Source organism: Armigeres subalbatus, chromosome 1, assembly GCF_024139115.2.
Source record: "Armigeres subalbatus isolate Guangzhou_Male chromosome 1, GZ_Asu_2, whole genome shotgun sequence".
NCBI classification, from domain to species: Eukaryota; Metazoa; Arthropoda; class Insecta; order Diptera; family Culicidae; genus Armigeres; species Armigeres subalbatus.
Window position 1 is genome coordinate 310,453,961 of NC_085139.1, and position 21,212 is coordinate 310,475,172.

The 21,212-nt window shown below is 41.3% G+C and overlaps 1 protein-coding gene across 2 annotated transcripts in view; it reads left to right on the forward strand.

Moving 5' to 3' along the window:
* The window catches only part of LOC134207912 (telomerase-binding protein EST1A), a 339,763-nt gene that overhangs the window by 242,838 nt on the left and 75,713 nt on the right, over window positions 1–21,212 (forward strand). For both annotated transcript variants that reach the window (XM_062683978.1, XM_062683979.1), the window contains exons 12-13: window positions 40–177; window positions 11,091–11,621. In XM_062683978.1, the coding sequence (XP_062539962.1) occupies window positions 40–177; window positions 11,091–11,621 (669 nt within the window). The remainder of the gene's footprint in view (window positions 1–39; window positions 178–11,090; window positions 11,622–21,212) is intronic.

Here is a 21,212-nt window from a genome sequence, read left to right on the forward strand (position 1 = left end):
AATACTAATCTCGAATTACTCCCATTTTTTTTTTCGCAGAACGCACTTCGAGTGCAGAAGCTGATATTCTTCGGAACGGGTCACCTGTGCACGTGTAAACCGCCGGTGCTTCAAAAAGTAACGAGTCAGACCGGTGCGGACGAGTTCATCAGCATTGTGCAGAACCGAATAGAAGGGGTAAGTTTTGATAGCGATGTTCTTATTTTTGGTGCGCCATAATTGTCAACCAGTAAATTATATCAGCTGAGAAAGGAAGAGCAAAAAATTCTGAAAACTGGGTCGCAAATCACGAGCGCACCCGCAGTGAAGGTTGTATTCAATTGTGTAAGTTTTTCACAGACAAACAGATTCAATGCTTTTTTGTTACGTCCGTTTTCTGGAACCAAAAGCTATCCCATGGGCGCTTGTCTGTGGTTGTTTTCTCCCGGTTTTGTGCGATCCAATCAATTTTCCCCGATCGCCCATTATTGGATCAATTAACGCGTCGCGTTTAATCAGTGTCGGGTTCATCCCCCGTGCGTCACGTCGTCGCCGTCCAATTTAAGGTGTTTCGTTTCAATTGAATTGGCGCGAGCTGCCGCGGTGACGGCGGCGGCGACGACGACGGCGACAAGCGCGTCTGGATCTGGGGCACTTAATTTCCGCAGAAACAGCCCTCCCGTGGTTGTACGATCTCATTTGGATTGGTTTGCGCCACAGAACGTCTCGACCTTCATGGGTGCAACTAGTAAAGGGTTGGAATTTTTCATTCGGTTTTTTTTCATCGATGATGATAATCCAGTTTTTCGATATTTGACCATAGCCATGATAGCCTGTTTCAGTAACCCTCAGTTCCCATGATAAAGCCATCACGTCAATTGTAGTAATTTATTAAATGTGTACAAGTCAGAATCAAAACCTCTTTGTTTACTTTAAGATATCTCTAGAAAATCAAGACAAGATTGCTCAGGAAATCTAGACGAGATTCCTCTGGGAATTCAGAGCAAGTTTACTCTGGGAATTTGGACAAAATTCCTTCGGAAATTTGGTTAAAATTCTTCGGGAAATCTGGTTGGTAGTCTTCCGGAATTCTGGTGAAGATTCTTCTGGGAATCTGGTTGAGATTCTTTCGGGAGTCTGGGCGTCATACCTCCAGAAATTGAAGACAAGAGTGCTCAGGAAATCTATAATAAATTCCTCCGAGAATTCACGACAAGAATCCTGACTAGATTCTTTGAGGAATCTCGACCAGATTCTCGAATGAATTTGACCAGAATTCAGAATGAATCTCTACCAGATTCCCAGAGCAATCTCGATCAGATTCCCGGAGGAATCTCGATCAGACCGGAAGAATTTTGACCGGAGGTTCCCGGAGGATTTTTCTAGATTCCTCCGGGAACCCGGTCGAGATTCCTCTGAGAATCTGGTCGAGATTCCTCCGGGAATCTGGTCGAGATTCCTCCGGGAATCTGGTCGAGATTCCCCCGGGAATCTGGTCGAGGTTCCTCCGGGAATCTGGTCGAGGTTCCTCCGGGAATCTGGTCGAGATTCCTTCGCGAATCTGGTGGAGATTCCTCCGGGAATCTGTACGAGATTGCTCCGGGAATATGAACAAGATTCCTCCGAGAATCTGGTTGAGATTCCTACGAACACCTCCTGACGATATTCTTTCAGGAATCTAGTCGGAATCCCTTCGGGAATCTGGTCGAAGATCCTCCGGGAATATTCTCCCAAGAATCTGGTCTAAATTACTTCGAGAATCTCTGAAAATCTGGTCAAGACTCCTCCGGGAATCTGGTTGAGATTCCTCTTGGAATCTGGACGAGATTCCTGCAGGAATATGAACAAGATTCCAACGAGAATCTGGTTGAGATTCCTATGAACACCTCCTGTCGATATTCTTTCGGAAATCTAGTTGATATCCCTCCGGGAATCTGGTCGACATTTCTCCAAAAATCTGGTCGCGATTCCTCCGGGAATCTGGTCGAGTTTCCTCCGAGAATCTGGTCGAGATTACTCCGGGAATATAGTCGAGATTCCTCTGGGAATCTTGTCGAGATTCCTCTGAAAATTTGGGCTGAGGCATTCCCAGAAGAATCTCGACCATATTCACTGAGGAATCTGGACCAGATTCCCGGAGGAATCTCGACCAGGTTCTCGAAGGAATTTTGACCAGATTTCCGGAGGAACCACGAGCAGATTCCCGAATGAATCTTGAGCAGATTTCCAGATGAATCTCGACCAGATTCCCAGAGGAATCCCGACCAGATTCCCGGAGGAATCTCGACCAGATTTGCGGAGGAATCTCGACCAGATTCCCGGGTGAATCTTGACCAGATTCCCGGAGGAATCTCAACCAGATTCCTGGAGGAATCTTGGCTGGATTCTTGAAAGAATTTGGACCAGATTCACGGAGGAATCTTGAGCAGACTCCCGGGTGAATCTAAACCAGATTCCTGGAGGAAGCTCGAACAGATTTCCGGAGGAATCTCAACAAGAATTCCGGGGGAATCTCGACCAGATTTCCGGAGGAATCTCGACCAGATTTCCGGAGGAATCTGGGCCAGATTCCCGGAGGGATCTTGACCAGATTCCCGGAGGAATCTCGACCAGATTTCCGAAGAAATCTCGGCCAGATTTCCGAAGAAATCTCGGCCAGATATCCGAAGGAATCTCGACCAGATTTCCGAAGGAATCTCAACCAGAATTCCGGGGGAATCTCGACCAGATTTCCGAAGGAATCTCGGCCAAATTTCCGAAGGAATCGCGACCAGATTTCCGAAGAAATTTCGACCAGATTTCCGGAGAAATCTTGACCAGATTTCCGGAGGAATCTGGACCAGATTTCCGAAGAAATCTCGACCAGATTCCCGGAGGAATCTCTCGAAAGAATTTGGACCAGATTCACGGAGGAATCTTGAGCAGACTCCAGGGTGAACCTAAACTAGATTCCTGGAGGAAGCTCGAACAGATTCCCAAAGAAATCCCGACCAGATTCCCGGAGGAATCTCGACCAAGTTCTCGAAAGAATTTGAACCAGATTCTCAGATGAATCTTGACTAGATTTCCGGAGGAATCTCGACCAGGTTCCCAGAGGAATCTCGACCAGATTCCCGGAGGAATCTCGTTATGATTCCCAAAGGAATCCCGACCAGATGCTCGGAATAAACTCGACCAAGTTTTCGAATGAATTTGGACAAGATTTCAGGAGGAATCTCGACCAGATTCCAGGACAGGGTGTCTACTCCCTGGAAAAACCTGGAAAACCGGGAATCCTCAGGGATTTTTTTTTAACATGGAAAAACCTGGAATACTCAGGGAATTCTGAATGTACTCAGGGAATTATGTTGATAATCATTCTAATACGATAACGACTTTCACATTCATAATAATTTTCGCAAAACTTTTGAAACCAATCTATTTAAACACAGTTTTCAGGGCATTAGATTTTCAGTGTGCGTTTTCGTTTCTGAAGGGGCAAGTGGAATTTGAGTTTGACATTTAAACGATCAAAGTGTGAAATAGCCTTATGTTCGAAGTGAAGTCAAACAGAGTCAAACAAGTTCATCCTTACATTTGCTTCAGCGTTTCTTTTCTTGCGTCGTTTTTCAAGTTTTTTATATTTCGAGCAGCGAATGCCAGACTTATTAAGATATGTGATTTAATTATTAATTTAAAACAATCTACGAACTGTGTCTTCAACCGTTCTTTTGTTGTAAGATGGCAAACAACTGGACAACCGTATTTCAACCTTGTTGGCTGCAAGATCCGGAGCTCGAAGCTTGGATTAGGCGGGTCGAAAATAAGCCAAAAAGCGCTTATTGTGCATGGTGCTGTACGTGCTGTGCTGTACTAAGCAACATGGGCAAGCAAGCTTTGAGGAGCCACATGAAATCTAAAAAACATTTGAGCCGGACTGCATCTGGTGCAAATTCGTTGATAAATTATATCAAATTACCTTCAGTACCTCTCGGACAAAGTACACCAGAAGCTGAAAACTTACGAAGCCCGGTGCCGATAGAGCCTTCCGTGCAGAATACAGGATGTACAAAAGACCAACCATCAGCTGGGCGTGGACAACTAAACCAATTTGTGCTAAGGAATGGCGTCACTGAAGCCGAAATTCGATGGTGTATCCAAACAGTGATGAACCACAAATCACTACGAGCCGCCGAAAAGGATGTTGCGGTGCTAAAACGAATGTTCAACGACAGCGAAATCGCAAGTAAGCTACAACTAAAAAAGGACAAGATTGCGTACATGATTATGTACGGAATTGCGCCGTATTTCAAAGTCGAGCTTATTGATCAAATCAACGAATGTGATTTTTTTGTGGCCGGGTTCGACGAGTCCTTGAACAAGGTCACTAAGAAACAACAGATGGACATTAACATTCGATATTGGGACAAGCTGTCAAACTCCGTTGTAATTCGATACTTGACGTCTCAATTTCTTACCCGCTCTCGTGCCACTGATTTGCTGGAAACATTTCAAGATGGTTTGAAAATGTTAAATTTGAAGAAATTGGTGCAGGTATCCATGGATGGCCCGAATGTAAATTGGGCTTTTCTGCGGGAATTGAAATTAGAGCTTAAAGAAGATACAAAGCTACTGGATTTGGGCAGTTGTGGATTGCACATTATGCATGGCGCATTCAAGGACGGAATTCAGGCTACAGGCTGGCCTGTTGTTGCATTTCTACGTGCTTTACATAATTTGTTTAAAAATGTTCCTGCTCGACGGGCATTGTACGTTCAGTATTCAGAAAGTGATTTATTCCCTTTGAAATTTTGTGGGCATAGATGGTTGGAAAATTCTGACGTCGCAGAAAGGGCGATCGACACCATTGGAAATATTCGGAAATTTGTGGACGGAGTGAAGAAAGATAAGATAGAGCCCAAATGCAAATCATACAGTGATATTGTGAATTTTTTGAACGATCCTCTGATTTGTGTCAAGCTGACATTTTTTTCGAGCAGTTACATCCGAAATTGAATCTCTTCTTAGAGAACTTCAGTCAGATGAACCAATGGTTCCGTTCTTGTATCCTGAAATCTGCCAGCTAGTGATTGCTCTCTGCGAAAAATTCATTAAACCAGAGAAATTGGAAAAGATCGTTAACCTGACCCTAGAAGATGTCAAAGACATAGGAAATCATCTGCCGGCAAAAAGCATAATCCTGGGTTTTGACACTAAGAAAGCATTGCGGGATACAAAGGTCAAGGAATTGGAGTTAATTACCTTTCGTAATGAATGCAAAAACTGTTTGAAAACAATCGTTTCTAAATTATTAACCAGATCACCAATCACTTATCCTCTGACAAAGGCAGCTAGTTGCTTAGATCCCAGCTTGATCGTGTCCAACACCAGTGTTGCAAAACGTAGAATGGAAAAACTTCTCACCATTCTGATCGACTGTGGTAGAATCAGCGGACGGAAGGGTGATTTGGCTGCCAGTCAGTATCGCGTTGTCATCTCGCAGGTGGTGTATATTGATCTGTTCAAAGGATACAGTCGGAAGGTGAGTCGATTGGATAGTTTCTGGCGAGATACATTGGGAGACAAATACGGTGATTTGCTTTATGTCATAAAAATCATCTGCTGCTTGTCACATGGTAACGCGAATGTTGAAAGAGGTTTCTCTGTGAACGCAGAGTGTTTGTTTGAGAATATGAAGGAGGAATCTGTTGTCGCCCGACGACAAGTATATGATGCGGTAGCACAAAGAGGCGCTGTTGGTGAATTTGAAGTTACTAAATCGCTTTTGCTTCGAGTCCGTAACGCCCACTCTTACGTACACCGAGGATCTAAATCAGAAGAAGAAGAAGGAAGCTACAGGGATTGCGACAGAGGCCGCTTTGAAAAGGAAACATGCCGCTGAAGCACGTGAACTGGAGCTGAAGAGGAAGAAACTGTTGAAAGAAGCGCAGATTGAAGCGGATGCTCTCACTGAACAAATTAATTTGTTGAAAAAGTGATGAATGTGCAGAGAATTCACTGACTTTTTTATACTATGAATTAATAAAATAGCGTAAAGTACATCTATTTTAGTTATTAATCAAAAATGAGGAAAGATTGGGTTACATTGGGTAAACTATTGTTTTATTTTCATGTACCATGAAAAATCAAAATATCAAATCTAAAAAGAGTAAGTACCGTCATGCGGGGCTTCTTTTGACAGTTCGGACATTTTAAAACATAAATTATAATGAAATTGACATTATCACCATTCGGGTGCCTTGTTTTTTCGAATAATGAATACTAATGATTGAAAACAACAGCAGCAAGACTACACTGGAGATAACTATTGTATTCAATATTTTTTTATATCTTATCAAAGGGTCATCAAGTTCTTGACATCCCTTAAAAGGCAAACATGTCTAGTAGACCTCTAAATGTGGTCTTATTTAAAATAATATTCTTAAATATGAACAAGGGAAATTTCACTTTAATTTTCCGCGGTTAGTTCTGAACTGTAAAATCGACATTGCTTCATGTTATTGCCATGTCACTTTATTTTTTTTTATCCTGGAAAAACCTGGAAAACTCAGGGAATTTTTTCCTATATTTGGAGTAGACACCCTGCAGGAGGAATCTCGACCAGATTCCCGAAGGAATCTCGACCAGATTCTCGGAGAAATCTCGACCAGATTTGCGGAGGAATCTCGACCAGATTCCCGGGTGAATCTCGACCAGATTCCCGGAGGAATCTCAACCAGATTCCTGGAGGAATCTTGGCTGGATTCTTGAAAGAATTTGGACCAGATTCACGGAGGAATCTTGAGCAGACTCCCGGGTGAATCTAAACCAGATTCCTGGAGGAAGCTCGAACAGATTTCCGGAGGAATCTCAACAAGAATTCCGGGGGAATCTCGACCAGATTTCCGGAGGAATCTCGACCAGATTTCCGGAGGAATCTCGGCCAGATTCCCGGAGGGATCTTGACCAGATTCCCGGAGGAATCTCGACCAGATTTCCGAAGAAATCTCGGCCAGATATCCGAAGGAATCTCGACCAGATTTCCGAAGGAATCTCAACCAGAATTCCGGGGGAATCTCGACCAGATTTCCGAAGGAATCTCGGCCAAATTTCCGAAGGAATCGCGACCAGATTTCCGGAGGAATCTCGACAAGATTCCAGGAGGAATCTCGACCAGATTCCAGGAGGAATCTCGACCAGATTCCAGGAGGAATCTGGACCAGATTTCCGAAGAAATCTCGACCAGATTCCCGGAGGAATCTCTCGAAAGAATTTGGACCAGATTCACGGAGGAATCTTGAGCAGACTCCAGGGTGAACCTAAACCAGATTCCTGGAGGAAGCTCGAACAGATTCCCAAAGAAATCCCGACCAGATTCCCGGAGGAATCTCGACCAAGTTCTCGAAAGAATTTGAACCAGATTCCCAGATGAATCTTGACTAGATTCCCGGAGGAATCTCGACCAGGTTCCCAGAGGAATCTCGACCAGATTCCCGGAGGAATCTCGTTAAGATTCCCAAAGGAATCCCGACCAGATTCTCGGAGGAAACTCGACCAAGTTTTCGAATGAATTTGGACAAGATTTCAGGAGGAATCTCGACCAGATTCCAGGAGGAATCTCGACCAGATTCCCGAAGGAATCTCGATCAGATTCTCGGAGAAATCTCGACCAGATTTGCGGAGGAATCTCGACCAGATTCCCGGAGGAATCTCAACCAGATTCCTGGAGGAATCTTGGCTGGATTCTCGAAAGAATTTGGACCAGATTCACAGAGGAATCTTGAGCAGACTCCCGGGTGAATCTAAACCAGATTCCTGGAGAAAGCTAGAACAGATTTCCGGAGGAATCTCGACCAGATTCACGGTGGAATCTCGACCAGATTCCCGGAGGAATCTCGACCAGATTCCGGAGGAATCTCGACCAGATTTCCGGAGGAATCTTGACCAGATTTCCGGAGGAATCTCGACCAGATTTCCGGAGGAATCCCGACCAGATTCCCGGAAGAATCTCGACCAGATTCCAGGAGGAATCTCGACCAGATTCCAGGAGGAATCTCGACCAGATTCCAGGAGGAATCTCGACCAGATTCCAGGAGGAATCTCGACCAGATTCCAGGAGGAATCTCGACCAGATTCCAGGAGGAATCTCAACCAGATTCCAGGAGGAATCTCGACCAGATTTCCGGAGGAATCTCGACCAGATTCCCGGAGGAATCTCTCGAAAGAATTTGGACCAGATTCACGGAGGAATCTTGAGCAGACTCCCGGGTGAATCTAAACCAGATTCCTGGAGGAAGCTCGAACATATTCCCAAAGAAATCTCGACCAGATTCCCGGAGGAATCTCGACCAAGTTCTCGAATGAATTTGGACCAGATTCCCAGATGAATCTTGACTAGATTCCCGGAGGAATCTCGATCAGATTCCCAGAGGAATCTCGACCAGATTCCCGGAGGAATCTCGACAAGATTCCCAGAGGAATCCCGATCAGATTCTCGGAGGAAACTCGACCAAGTTTTCGAATGAATTTGGACAAGATTTCAGGAGGAATCTCGACCAGATTCCAGGAGGAATCTCGACCAGATTCCAGAAGCAATCTCGACCAGATTCCAGGTGGAATCTCTACCAGATTCCCGGAAGAATCTCCACCAGATTCCAGGAGGAATCTCGACCAGATTTCCGGAGGAATCTCGACCAAGTTCTCGAATGAATTTGGACCAGTTTCCCAGATGAATCTTGACTAGATTCCCGGAGGAATCTCGACCAGATTCCCGGAGGAATCTCTTGAAGGAATTTGGACCAGATTCACGGAGGAATCTTGAGCAGACTCCCGGGTGGATCTAAACCAGATTCCTAGAGGAAGCTCGACCAGATTCACGGAGGAATCTCAACCAGAATTCCGGAGGAATCTTGACCAGATTGCCGGGGGAATCTCGGCCAGATTCCCGGAGGAATCTCTTGAAGGAATTTGAACCAGATTCACGGAGGAATCTTGAGCAGACTCCCGGGTGGATCTAAACCAGATTCCAAGAGGAAGCTCGACCAGATTCACGGAGGAATCTCAACCAGAATTCCGGAGGAATCTTGACCAGATTGCCGGGGGAATCTCGGCCAGATTCCCGGAGGAATCTCTTGAAGGAATTTGAACCAGATTCACGGAGGAATCTTGAGCAGACTCCCGGGTGGATCTAAACCAGATTCCAAGAGGAAGCTCGACCAGATTCACGGAGGAATCTCAACCAGAATTCCGGAGGAATCTTGACCAGATTGCCGGGGGAATCTCGGCCAAATTCCCGGAGGAATCTCGACCAGATTTCCGGAGGAATCTCGACCAGATTCCAGGAGGAATCACGACCAGATTCCCGGAGGAATCTCGGCCAGATTCCCGGAGGAATCTTGAACAGATTCCCGGGGGAATCTCGACCAGATTTCCGGAGGAATCTCGACCAGATTCCCGGAGAAATCTTGACCAGATTCCCGGAGGAATCTCGACCAGATTCCAGGAGGAATCTCGACCAGATTTCCGGAGGAATCTCGACCAGATTTCCGGAGGAATCCCGACCAGATTCCCGGAGAAATCTTGACCAGATTCCAGGAGGAATCTCATCCAGAATTCCGGAGGAATCTCGACCAGATTTCCGGAGGAATTTTGACCAGATTCCCGGACGAATCTCGACCAGATTCCCGGAGGGAAGACTCTTCGAATATCTGGACAAGTTTTCTCTGGGAATCTGGCCAAGATTTCTCTGGGAATCTGGACGAGGTTCCTCCGGGAATCTGGTCGAGATTTCTCCGGAAATCTGGTCGAGATTCCTCCTGGAATCTGGTCGAGATTCCTCCTGAAATCTGGTCGAAATTACTCCGGGAATCTGGTCTAGATTCCTCCTGGAATCTATTCGATATTCTTCCCAGTATCTGGTCGAAGTTTTTGGGAATCTGTGGTATATTCCTTAGGAAATCTGAAGGAGCTTCCCTTGAAAATCTAGTCGAAATTCCTCCACGAATCTTGTCGAGATTATTTCAAGGATGTGGACAACATTCATCCAAGATTTAGTCACAATCAAGTTGCTGCAACAATTTTTCTTAGACTTGTGCTGCTTGGGTTCGGGAATCTAGAAGAGATTCGAGATTCAGAATTTTGAATAAGTTTTCTTCGGAAACCTTGACAAGATTACTCCGGGAATTTGGACAATATTCCTCTTTTTATGTGGACGAGATTCTTCCGGGAATCTGGGCGAGATTTCTTCGAAAATCTGGACGAGACTCCTTTTGGGATTCTGGACGAAATTCCTTCGGGAATCTGGACGAGACTCTTTTTGAGAGTCTGGACGAGATTCCTTCGGGATGTTGGACGACAATCTTTCGGGAATCTGGGCATGATTCTTCTGGACAAGATTTCACCGGGAAGCTGGTTGAGATTCTTTCGAAAATCTGGACAAGATTGCTCCGAAATTTGGTTCAGATTCCTCCGCAATTTGGAAGAGATTCTCTCGGTAATCTAGTGAAATTCTTTCGGGAATCTGCTTGAGATTTCTCCGGGAATCTGGTCGAGATTATCTCGGGTGTCTAGACGAAAGTGGACAATATTCCTTCGGAAATCTTGATAAGATTTTTCCTATAATCTGGACAAGACTCCTTCGAGCATCTGGAAATAGGGGAACTGTTCCGTTTTCAATCTCACTGTACATATATTCATCTCATCGCGAAACAAAGAAATACGGCACCAATTTCGTTCCTTCTTTTTGCTAACATGCATGCTCACTGCTGAAAAAAATCACAAAAATAATAAACAAATCAAATACCTTTTCGTTGCTTTGTTTTTCGTAGGACCAATATTGGAGCTATGAGATGAAGTCCAGGAGCAGTAACCCTATATCTTAAGGGATCAGAATGATATTCTTCCGGAAATTTAACGCCCTTCTTCATTCACTGTACTAACTACGTACATGTCACAATATTAAAGGCGACCAAGAAATTCAATAGCAAATGTGTTTGAATTTAAGACGTCGAACATAACTTTGCGCATTTAGCTCATTTATGTCGCATTACTCATTTTTATCACTGTCTGCTAATATTTATTTATTGATCTCCTCATAATCCATATATTTTTTTAAATTTTCTTTTTCAATTTAGTCCAGCGACTCGGAGATCCTTCTGGAGAGTTTCAGCGAAGACGAGAGCGAAAGTCAACCCCCGCTGCAGAACAGCAGCGGTAGCAAAGATCAGGAGAAAACAAAAGCTTCCCAAGATCACGGGCAGCGGAAGAAGCACCCAAATAGCAGTAGTAAAGAGCAAGAAAACAATCAAAATGAAGCGGAAAGCAAGAAGAATAACAACAATAACACCTCCAGTAGTAACACGAAATCCAGTGGGAAGAAACGTAAAAATAGCAGCAACAACAACAACAACAATAGTAATAACAAAGACAACAATAATAGCTCCAACAGTACTAGCAATTCCAATAGTACAAATATCAATAACAATAACAATAGTAGTAGCAACAATAACAACGCCAACAGTGCTGCCGTTGCCAGCGGTGCCGATGCGGTGGATCAGAAAGCGGTGGCCGGGAAGAGCAATCAGGAAATCCGAAAGCTGCTTCGCCGAAAGGACGAACTGGAGCGCAAGCAGAAGATGCAGGAGAAGTACACCCAACGATTACAGGTGAGTGGCATTCATGACAATATTGATCGCAATCAAATCGCAATCCGAACCGATACCATTCCTAATTGGGATGGGGCATGGGACAAATGTTGGAACCGCGATTGTAGCGAGGTTCGGTTTCGTTGCGCGACATCATCAGCCCCTGTTGTTGATTCGGAAACGATTATGCGTTATGAATATTTATCAGCATAATTTAGAAGCGGGGCTAATTGATTGCAAAACCGGGGTACCGTTTCGCGGAGAATATTGGCTGACCATTCCGGATTAGGTGATAACGGTTGGTTTTGGGTCAGTCGGATCGCGGAGCACACACCCGGTTGAATTGTGTGTGACGTTTGTGTGAGAATTTTAATGAGGGGTGGCCCCGCTGGGCTATTTGGTTTTCCGTCTCGCGGGTGTGCTTTTCTAATGAAGCAATTCGGTCTCATTTTATGGTTTTGTTTATTGGTATTTGCATTATGCGCGACATCAGTTTCTGTAATCCTTGCGGTGCGTTAATTTGGGAGACGGCTTTATCAGAATCGAAGATGATTTATTTTGTTTTATGTATTGCAAGAACAAAAATGTTATCTGAATAACACGTAACTTTTGGATGATAAAATATGTGCAATGCACTACTAATAGTATTTATTTGGATACCAGAAACTTTCTTTAAATGATGTTTCCTGGATTTTTTCATAAAGTGCTCGACAAGCCCAATCCGTTTATAATAGCCTGCTCAGGATAGGCTTCCAATAATCTTGACCACAGAAGTAAGCAAAAAGAAAGGAAGGAATTTTATCATTTTTATTTTTATCTTATTGTGATAAGTCTTTCTTGATAACCAGCAATAAATGTAAGCCGATCTCATTTCCATTTGAGTTGCGCAAAATGCGCTACTGTTCAATCGTCATTGATATAAAAAGCGTAATTAAATCAAGTAATCGCAAAACTGCTCCTCCGGCGACACCGGGCGGCATCCAAGCTAATTCGAAATTTACCACCAATTTGCCAAACCATTTCCGTTAATCTGCTTAATGAAGCCAATGAAATGGTTGTTTCCGACGTAAGAGTTGGCGCTTTTTCACACATGTTGCTCCAGTTAGTTGGTCTATCGGCGCTCACTTTGTGACGATGTCTGGTCGAGAACGAATTTCGCGAAACCATCGCCGCCGGCCGACGGGGGGCAATCAGGAGAAAAACTGTGAATCGAATAAATCCTCGCTTTGTTGTTGGTGCCCTGCTTAGAGAGTCCGACGATGGCGATCAGTAGCGGTTAGCGGTTCTATCTTCTTGTGTGGGACACTCACTGTAACGAAATCTGCAACCTAATGTCGTCATTACTGATCTAGGGTGGTCCGAAATTAAATACTCGGGTAATTATGTTAATTTGAATTTGTATCAAACGATCTTTTGATTTTGGATGAGAAAGTCTCGAAACATGCCTGATTCTTGACTGGACCCATCGTAACCAAACTATAGAGAGAAAGAGACACACGCATTTATCTTCCCAAGTGAAGGTTTTCCCATGTCATAATGCAGCAGAATGCGATGCGATTGAAGTGAGATTTGTGCGCGAAAGTCATCCTTTGCATTCCCAATGACGAAAACGCAGTGAAGTGCTGCAGTTGCATGAAAAGAGCTGCACTAGATTTGTTACCGATCAGGCGCGAGTTCACATCAGACTGCAATCGCATCGGATCGGTTGTTCGGAACGCATTAGCATAGGGTGTCCTAATTTTTGTATGTTCAAAAAGTTATCTTTTTTTCTAGTTTTGGATAGTTTTGACCAGCTGTTTGAAGCAAGATCTTGCACATCAAGTGCAAACGTGGTATCCAGCTTCACAACTTTAGGATGTTAAGTTTGAATTCTTTGAACACCCTACGGGACAAACAACGTATTGTCCGAGGGGGTCAGAAAAAAAATTCGCACTTCGAGTAGCTTCCAGGCTGGTGCTGCGCATCTCGATTAGGCATTCCAGTCGCGCGTTGCAATTTTGTCGCAGTAAATGTACGGTTATGTTTGTGCGCGTCCACTGAATTGAGTGGCGGTGCGGTGGCCAGGACCAGTGTAATGGGGGAGAGGTCGCGCGAAAAGCTCCAGTTAATGTGAAGTGCTGTTGCTAGTTGGGTATGCATCGAAACATCGAACGACACACCGGGCAGAGCAGAGTCACACGCGGAAAATGACGTGGTTCCTTCGTGCATGGTCACTTTGGACTTGAGAGCAGTTTTTATATGTTCTACATGTGCCGGAATAATAACTAGTTCGTTGTTGTCCCCGGTGCGGCGCGGCGCAGCGCAGTCAGCTTGTTGTGATGTGTCATCCCCGCGGAAGGAAGGCGTCAGCGCTAAATATAGGTCGTTTTTGTGCGCAAAATTGAACCTAAATTACCCCCCTCCGGGCGGACGAATTCTGTCTTGTTTGTGATAATAAATGTTTTACTTTTTCCTCTGAAAGGATTTTTTTAGGAGATCAGGTTTTAGAGCAATTACATGGATATTAGCCGTGTTTTACATAACCATCAAATGGATATTAACAAGTCACGATTACTATTAGCAATTGTGTGTTTTGTTTAAATCTAATTAAGGGTAAATCTGTCTGAGAAATTGCTGACAATGAAGCACTGCAGCTGTAGTTACCTGAACTTCAAATGTCAATTTCAATGAGTTTCTAATGGAAATTCGGATGAATTTCCAATTTAGGTTCGAATGAGTTTCCTGTTAGTTTGTATTTATTTCCAGAAAATTGCGAATGAATCTGCGGATTAATTTCCAATGGAAATTCATATGAATTTGCGATGATAATTCGGATGCATTTTCGTGGGAAATTTGTATGAATGTCCGATGGATATTTGGATTAATTGTCAAAAGAAAATTGGGACTGAATTTCCAATTGAATTGCGAATGAATTTTCCGGTTGAAAATTTTCGACGAACATTTGAACGAATTTCCGATGATAATTCGTATAAATCTCCTATGGAAATACGGATGAATTTCCGAAAACAAATTGCGAATGAATTTTCAATAACAGTTTTTGAAATTTGGATGAAATTCCGATGGAAATTTGAATGAATGTCCGAAAAAATGAATTTCCGATGAAAATTTTAATAAATCTCTGATGAAAAATTCAATGAATTTCCGATTAACATTCGAATGTTGGAAATTCGGATGAGTTTTCGTTAGAAAAACGAATGAATTTTTGATGAAAATTCTGATGAATTTTCTTTAGAAATATGGATAATTTTCCAAACCAAAGACGAAAATTTGAATTATTTCCGATGGAAATTCGAAAGATTTTTTGAAGGAAATTCGAATAAATTGTCAACAGAAATCCGAATAAATTTTCGATGAAAATTCGGATGCATTTATGATGGAAATTCGGACGAGTTTTCGTCAATAGATCAAATGAATTTTCGTTGCGAATTTGGATGAATTTCCGTTGGAAATATGCAAATGAATTTCCGATGGTAATTTGTATTAATTTTCGAAAAAAAATTGCGACAGAATTTTAGATTTGAATATGGATGAATTTCCGACGAACATTAGAATGAATTTTCGATGAGAAATGGAACGAATTTCCTGAAATAAAATTTCCGACGAAAATTTGAATGAATTTCTGATGAAAAATTGAATGAAATCCGATGATCATTCGGATGAACTTCCGATTGTGGTTTAGATGAATTTCCGAAAAAAGTGTGAATGAATTTTTGATGGAATTCAGGATGATTTTCCATTGGAAATTTGGACGAACTACCGAAAAAAATTATTTAATTCCTATTAAAATTAGAAATAATTTCCGATTGAAATTTGAATGACAGGCCGTTCATGATGACCATTCATGATGGAAATTCAGATGAACTTCCGTCAGACCGCATCGTGCTTTCGTGCTGTGCGGTTCTTTCTCTCTTTGCGGAAGGAAGTTTTTAATACTACCCGAAGCTATTTTAATTTCAACGGTGCTTCTTAGCGCTATTTATACCCACTGATCCCGTTACGATCTTTGCAAGGACCCGTGCCTTCGTTTTACGTTGGACCCGTTTGCGGAAGTAAAATTCCGACAAGCGGTGGTAATCCTGCAGGGACACCGTTCTGGGAAAAAACCTCTTAGAAGGTCACGTCTCCACGCTCAGCCATGAGCATTAATAAAAACAAGAGGAAGGGGAGTCTCTGAATTCTCCACTTCCTTCAAAGAAACAAGGTTTCAAGACCGTCCTGCCAAAGCGCGGAAAAAATAGAAGGAAGCTGGAGAATTCAGATATTCCTTCTAACTCTAATATCCGAAATAATTCTTCTCCAATCGAACTGAGCTATCAGTTCGATTTGATTAATGATGATATTGAGCAAACCGAATATACCTCTAGCCCAGGTGATTCGATTCATGCGAAAAAGAAAAGGATTCCGCCAATTGTGGTATCTGTTGCCGAGTTTTCTGGCTTCCGGAATGAGATTTTGAGTAACCTTCAGGGGATCAAGGTTTCATTTCAGATTGCTAGGAAGGGTGACTGCCGCGTTTTGCCGGGATCCTTTGACGATCGCAAACGTCTTCTTCACTATTTAACTGAGAAGCGCCATAAATTCTTCACATACGACGACAAAACTGAGCGATTGTTCAAAGTCGTCTTGAAAGGTCTCCCCAGTGATGATAAATCACTGGATGAGATTAAATTGAAATTTCTCAATTACTTGGATTTTCACCAGTCCAAGTAATTAAGATGAAAAGAAATCCCACTCTGGTACTTCCCAGAGGGGCATTTCTCAAGAATTTTATTTAGTTCATTTTAACAAAGTGAACTAAATAATATGAAAAGTTTGGAAAAGGCCTGTATTATGTCTCATGTCCGTGTTACATGGGAACATTTCCGCAGGCCTGGGGAAATTTCAAAACCCCACCCAGTGCCGTAAGTGCCAAAAGTGGGGTCATGGAACCAAACATTGTCACATGGATGCTAAATGCATGATTTGTGGTGGAACCTCTCACGCCAAGGACGCATGTCCTGTGAGAGAAGATTCCAATAAATTTAAATGTGCAAATTGTGGGGGCAATCATAAATCCAATTTCTGGGAATGCCCTTCACGCAAAAAGTTTTGAATTCCGTGCAAAATTGATGACGGGAAATTCCAATCGGATCCCAGATTCGACGGGTAGAAATTTTTCAAACGCTCAAATTTCGAAACCGGTTACCGGTCGAGCAATTCATACCCACCAAAATTCACAAACAAATTTTGCCGCTCGTCAACGGGTAGCAAGCACTTCAGTAAATTCCAATTTTTCGAATGTACCTACGTATGCAAACATCGCTGCTGGTAGACAAAATTTCTCTTCTCAGCATGAGGTTTATACCCATGTCCCAACGGAAAATAATGGTCATGTTGCCGATTCAGGTAGCATGACTGCTTCCGATTTTGATTTTTTAACTGAACAATTGCATCACATGATTGATGCAATGTTCAAAGCAAATACCATACCAGAAGCTGTTCAGGTTGGTATAAAGTACACACAAAAATTGTTATCGGACTCCGTTTTAATGGATCTAAATAATTGTGTGAAAGTTCTAAATTGGAATGCCCGCTCTCTAAAGGGTAAGGAAGATGAATTATTCAACTTCCTTTCAGTTCATAATGTGCATATTGCCATTATAACTGAAACGTATTTAAAACCAGGACTCTCCATTAAAAGAGATCCAAATTATTTTATCTACAGAAATGATCGTCTTGACAGCGCCTGTGGTGGGGTCGCCATTGTCATTAATAGACGTATCAAACATAAATTATTTTCTTCGTTTGAAACCAAAGTTTTTGAAACCTTGGGAGTTTCTGTTGAAACAAATTTTGGTCAATTTTCCTTCATTGCAGCCTATTTGCCTTTTCAATGCAATGGGCAGCAAAAGAATTTGTTGAAAGCTGATCTTCAAATTCTGACTCGCAACAAATCAAAATTCTTCGTAATTGGTGACTTCAATGCCAAACACCGTTCATGGAATAATGCTCAAAGCAATTCCAACGGCAACATTTTATTTGAAGATTGTTCTGCGGGATATTATACTATTCAATATCCCAATGGCCCTACTTGTTTTTCTTCCAGTCGAAATCCTTCTACAATTGATTTAGTTTTAACGGATTCAAGTCAGCTGTGTGGCCAATTGGTAACTCATGCTGACTTTGACTCTGATCACCTTCCTGTGACATTTGAAATCTCACAAGAAACCGTTTACAATCCAATCAGCTCTTCTTTTAATTATCATAGAGCTGATTGGGATTCTCTCAAAACATATATCGATAGGAATTTTGATGTTAATATTCCTTTGGATACCAAAAGTGATATTGACAATGCGCTCGTATCTTTGACAAATTTAATTGTCGAAGCCAGAGGCATTGCAATTCCTAAATGTGAAATTAAATTCAACTCCATTATTATTGACGACGATCTTCAGCTACTGATCCGTCTTAAAAATGTGAGGCGAAGGCAATACCAAAGAACTCGCGATCCCGCGTTGAAAGTTATTTGGCGAGATTTGCAAAATGAAATTAAAAACGTTTCGCTATTCTGAGAAATACCAACTTTGAGAAAAATGTCTCGAAGTTGGATCCCAGTTCGAAACCCTGTTGGAAGTTAACGAAAATTCTCTAAAAACCTCAAAAGCCAATTCCAGCGCTTAAAAAGGAAAATAAAATATTATTAACAAATGGCGAAAAGGCTCAAAAACTTGTTCAGCAGTTCGAGAGTGCCCATAATTTTAGTCTAGGTCTCACTAGTCCAATTGAGGATCAGGTTACACGGAGCTTCGAAGACATTCTTAATCAAGAGAATGTTTTTGACCCTTCGTTGGGAACTAATTTGGATGAAGTGAAATGTATTACTAGAAAATTTAAAAATATGAAAGCCCCGGGTGATGATGGTATTTTCTACATACTTATCAAAAACCTCCTGAGAGCTCTTTATCCTTTTTGGTTAATTTATTTAACAAATGTTTTCAATTGGCATACTTCCCAGATAAATGGAAAAATGCCAAAGTTGTTCCAATTTTGAAGCCGGACAAAAATCCAGCTGAAGCTTCTAGTTATCGCTTAATCAGTTTGCTTTCTTCAATAAGCAAACTGTTTGAAAAGATTATTTTAAATAGAATGATGGTTCATATTAATGACAATTCTATCTTTGCTGATGAGCAATTTGGTTTTCGCCATGGGCATTCAACCACTCATCAGTTATTAAGAGTTACGAACTTAATTCGGCTCAACAAATCTGAAGGATATTCGACTGGAGTTGCTCTTCTTGATATAGAGAAAGCATTTGACAGTGTTTGGCATGAAGGTTTGATTGTAAAATTGATGAATTTTAATTTTCCTCTGTACATTATTAAACTGATCCAAAATTATTTATCAGATCGCTCACTGCAGGTAAACTATCAGAATTCTAAATCTGATAGATTACCTGTAAGAGCTGGTGTTCCCCAAGGCAGCATACTGGGGCCCATTTTGTATAACATTTTACTTCTGACTTACCTGATTTACCACCAGGGTGTCAAAATCTTTGTTCGCAGATGACACAGGTCTCTCAGCCAAAGGGCGTAGCCTTCGTGTCATTTGTAGTAGATTGCAAAAAGTTTGGATATTTTCTCCACTTACTTGCAAAAATGTAAAATCTCTGCGAATGCTTCCAAAACTCAGCTTATAATTTTCCCACATAAGCCGAGAGCTTCTTATTTGAAACCTTCTAGCAGACATATTGTCACTATGAATGGGGTTCCAATTAATTGGTCTAGCGAAGCTAAATATTTAGGACTTCTGCTAGATCAAAAATTAACTTTTAAAAATCACATTGAAGGCCTTCAAGCCAAATGTAACAAATATATTAAGTGTCTATATCCACTTATAAACAGAAAATCAAAACTTTGTCTTAAGAACAAACTTTTGATTTACAAACAAATTTTCAGACCTGCCAGGTTGTATGCTGTGCCAATATGGACTAGTTGCTGCAATACCAGAAAGAAGGCACTTCAGAGGATTCAAAATAAAATGCTGAAAATGATTCTGAAGTTGCCTCCGTGGTATAGTACCAATGAACTTCATAGAATTTCTAATATTGAGACATTGCAACAAATGTCCAACAAAATTATTTCCAATTTTAGACAAAAATCGTTGCAATCTTCTATTGCAACGATTAGCTCCTTGTACCCTTAGTATAAATTAGGTTAAGTTTAGTTTAAGTAGAAAACATTGTAATTCCTACATGGTTCAATTCAACCAGAGGAAATATTCTAACTGCCAGAGGCAATTGAAATGTATTAATAATAACTAAAAATGTAGAAGAGCAAATAAGGATGATAGTGTTAAGAAAACACGGAACACCTAGTCTAAGAGATGAATGCATGTATTAAATAATTAGCAAATAAAATTAGTTAAAAAAAAAAAAAAAAAAAAAAAAAAAAAAAAAAAAAAAAATAAAAAAAAAAGATGAACTTCCGTCAGAAAATCTGATGAGTTTGCGATTTAAACTCGGATGAATTTGTGAAAAAAAAAATGCGAATGAATTTCCGATGGGAGTTGGGATGGATTTCCGATTTAAGGTCGGATGAATTTCCGTTGGAAATTTGATGAATTCCCAAAAAATGTAAATGAATTTCTGATGGAAAATTGATTTAATTTTCGATTAAAATTCGAAATAATTTCCGATTGAAATTTGAATGATAGAACTTTGGATGAATTCATGATGGAAATTCAGATGAGTTTCCGTCAGACAATCTGATGAATTTTCTTTGAAAATTCGAATAAATGAATGAATTATCGTTGTACATTCGATTAATATCCGTTCTGTTGAGCAAATTATTTTGAGCGTTTGTGTTGGAATGGATTTTCTATGGAGATTAAGATGAATTTCCAATAGAAATTAAAATAAATTTCTGATGGAAATTCTGAATAATTTTTTGATGGAAATTCGAATGAATTTTCGTTGGAAATTTGGATGAATTTACGATGGAAATTTGGAAAGTTTTCATCAATAGAACGGATAAATTTTTGGTGCGAATTCGAAAGAATTTCCTTTGGAATATGGATGAAGCACGCTATGTTTAAAGGCAACTATTATGCAAAGTGAATGCACCTCGGATGTTAAGCCGTTAGATCATAGTTTTTGACCTCTAGTTTAAGGATCTGAGTTGATTAAAATATTTCATCGGTGAAATTTTGACTTTTTTACTTTTTATAGTAATATTTTTAACCTAAAAACCTTTTCTGATTTTTATAAATTTTTTGAAACAAATTATATATAATCCAACCACTTCTTTTTTTTCCTGATGCTTTAGGAAACATTTTCATATAAAACATGATGATCATACTAGAAATTATATTTAAATTACTTCCAGCCTCAAATGTTCTTACGGTTTATTATGAATAGATCTGGAGCCTTCATTAGCCGTGCGGTAAGATGCACTCCTATGTACACTGCAAGACCATGCTAAAAGTGGCAGGGTTCGATTCCCGGTCTTGTCTAGGAAATATTCTCGCCTCCCCTGGGCATAAAGTATCATTGTAGCCTCATGATATACGAATGCGAAAATGGTAACTTGGACTAGATACCTCGCAGTTAATAACTATTGAAGTAATAAATGAACA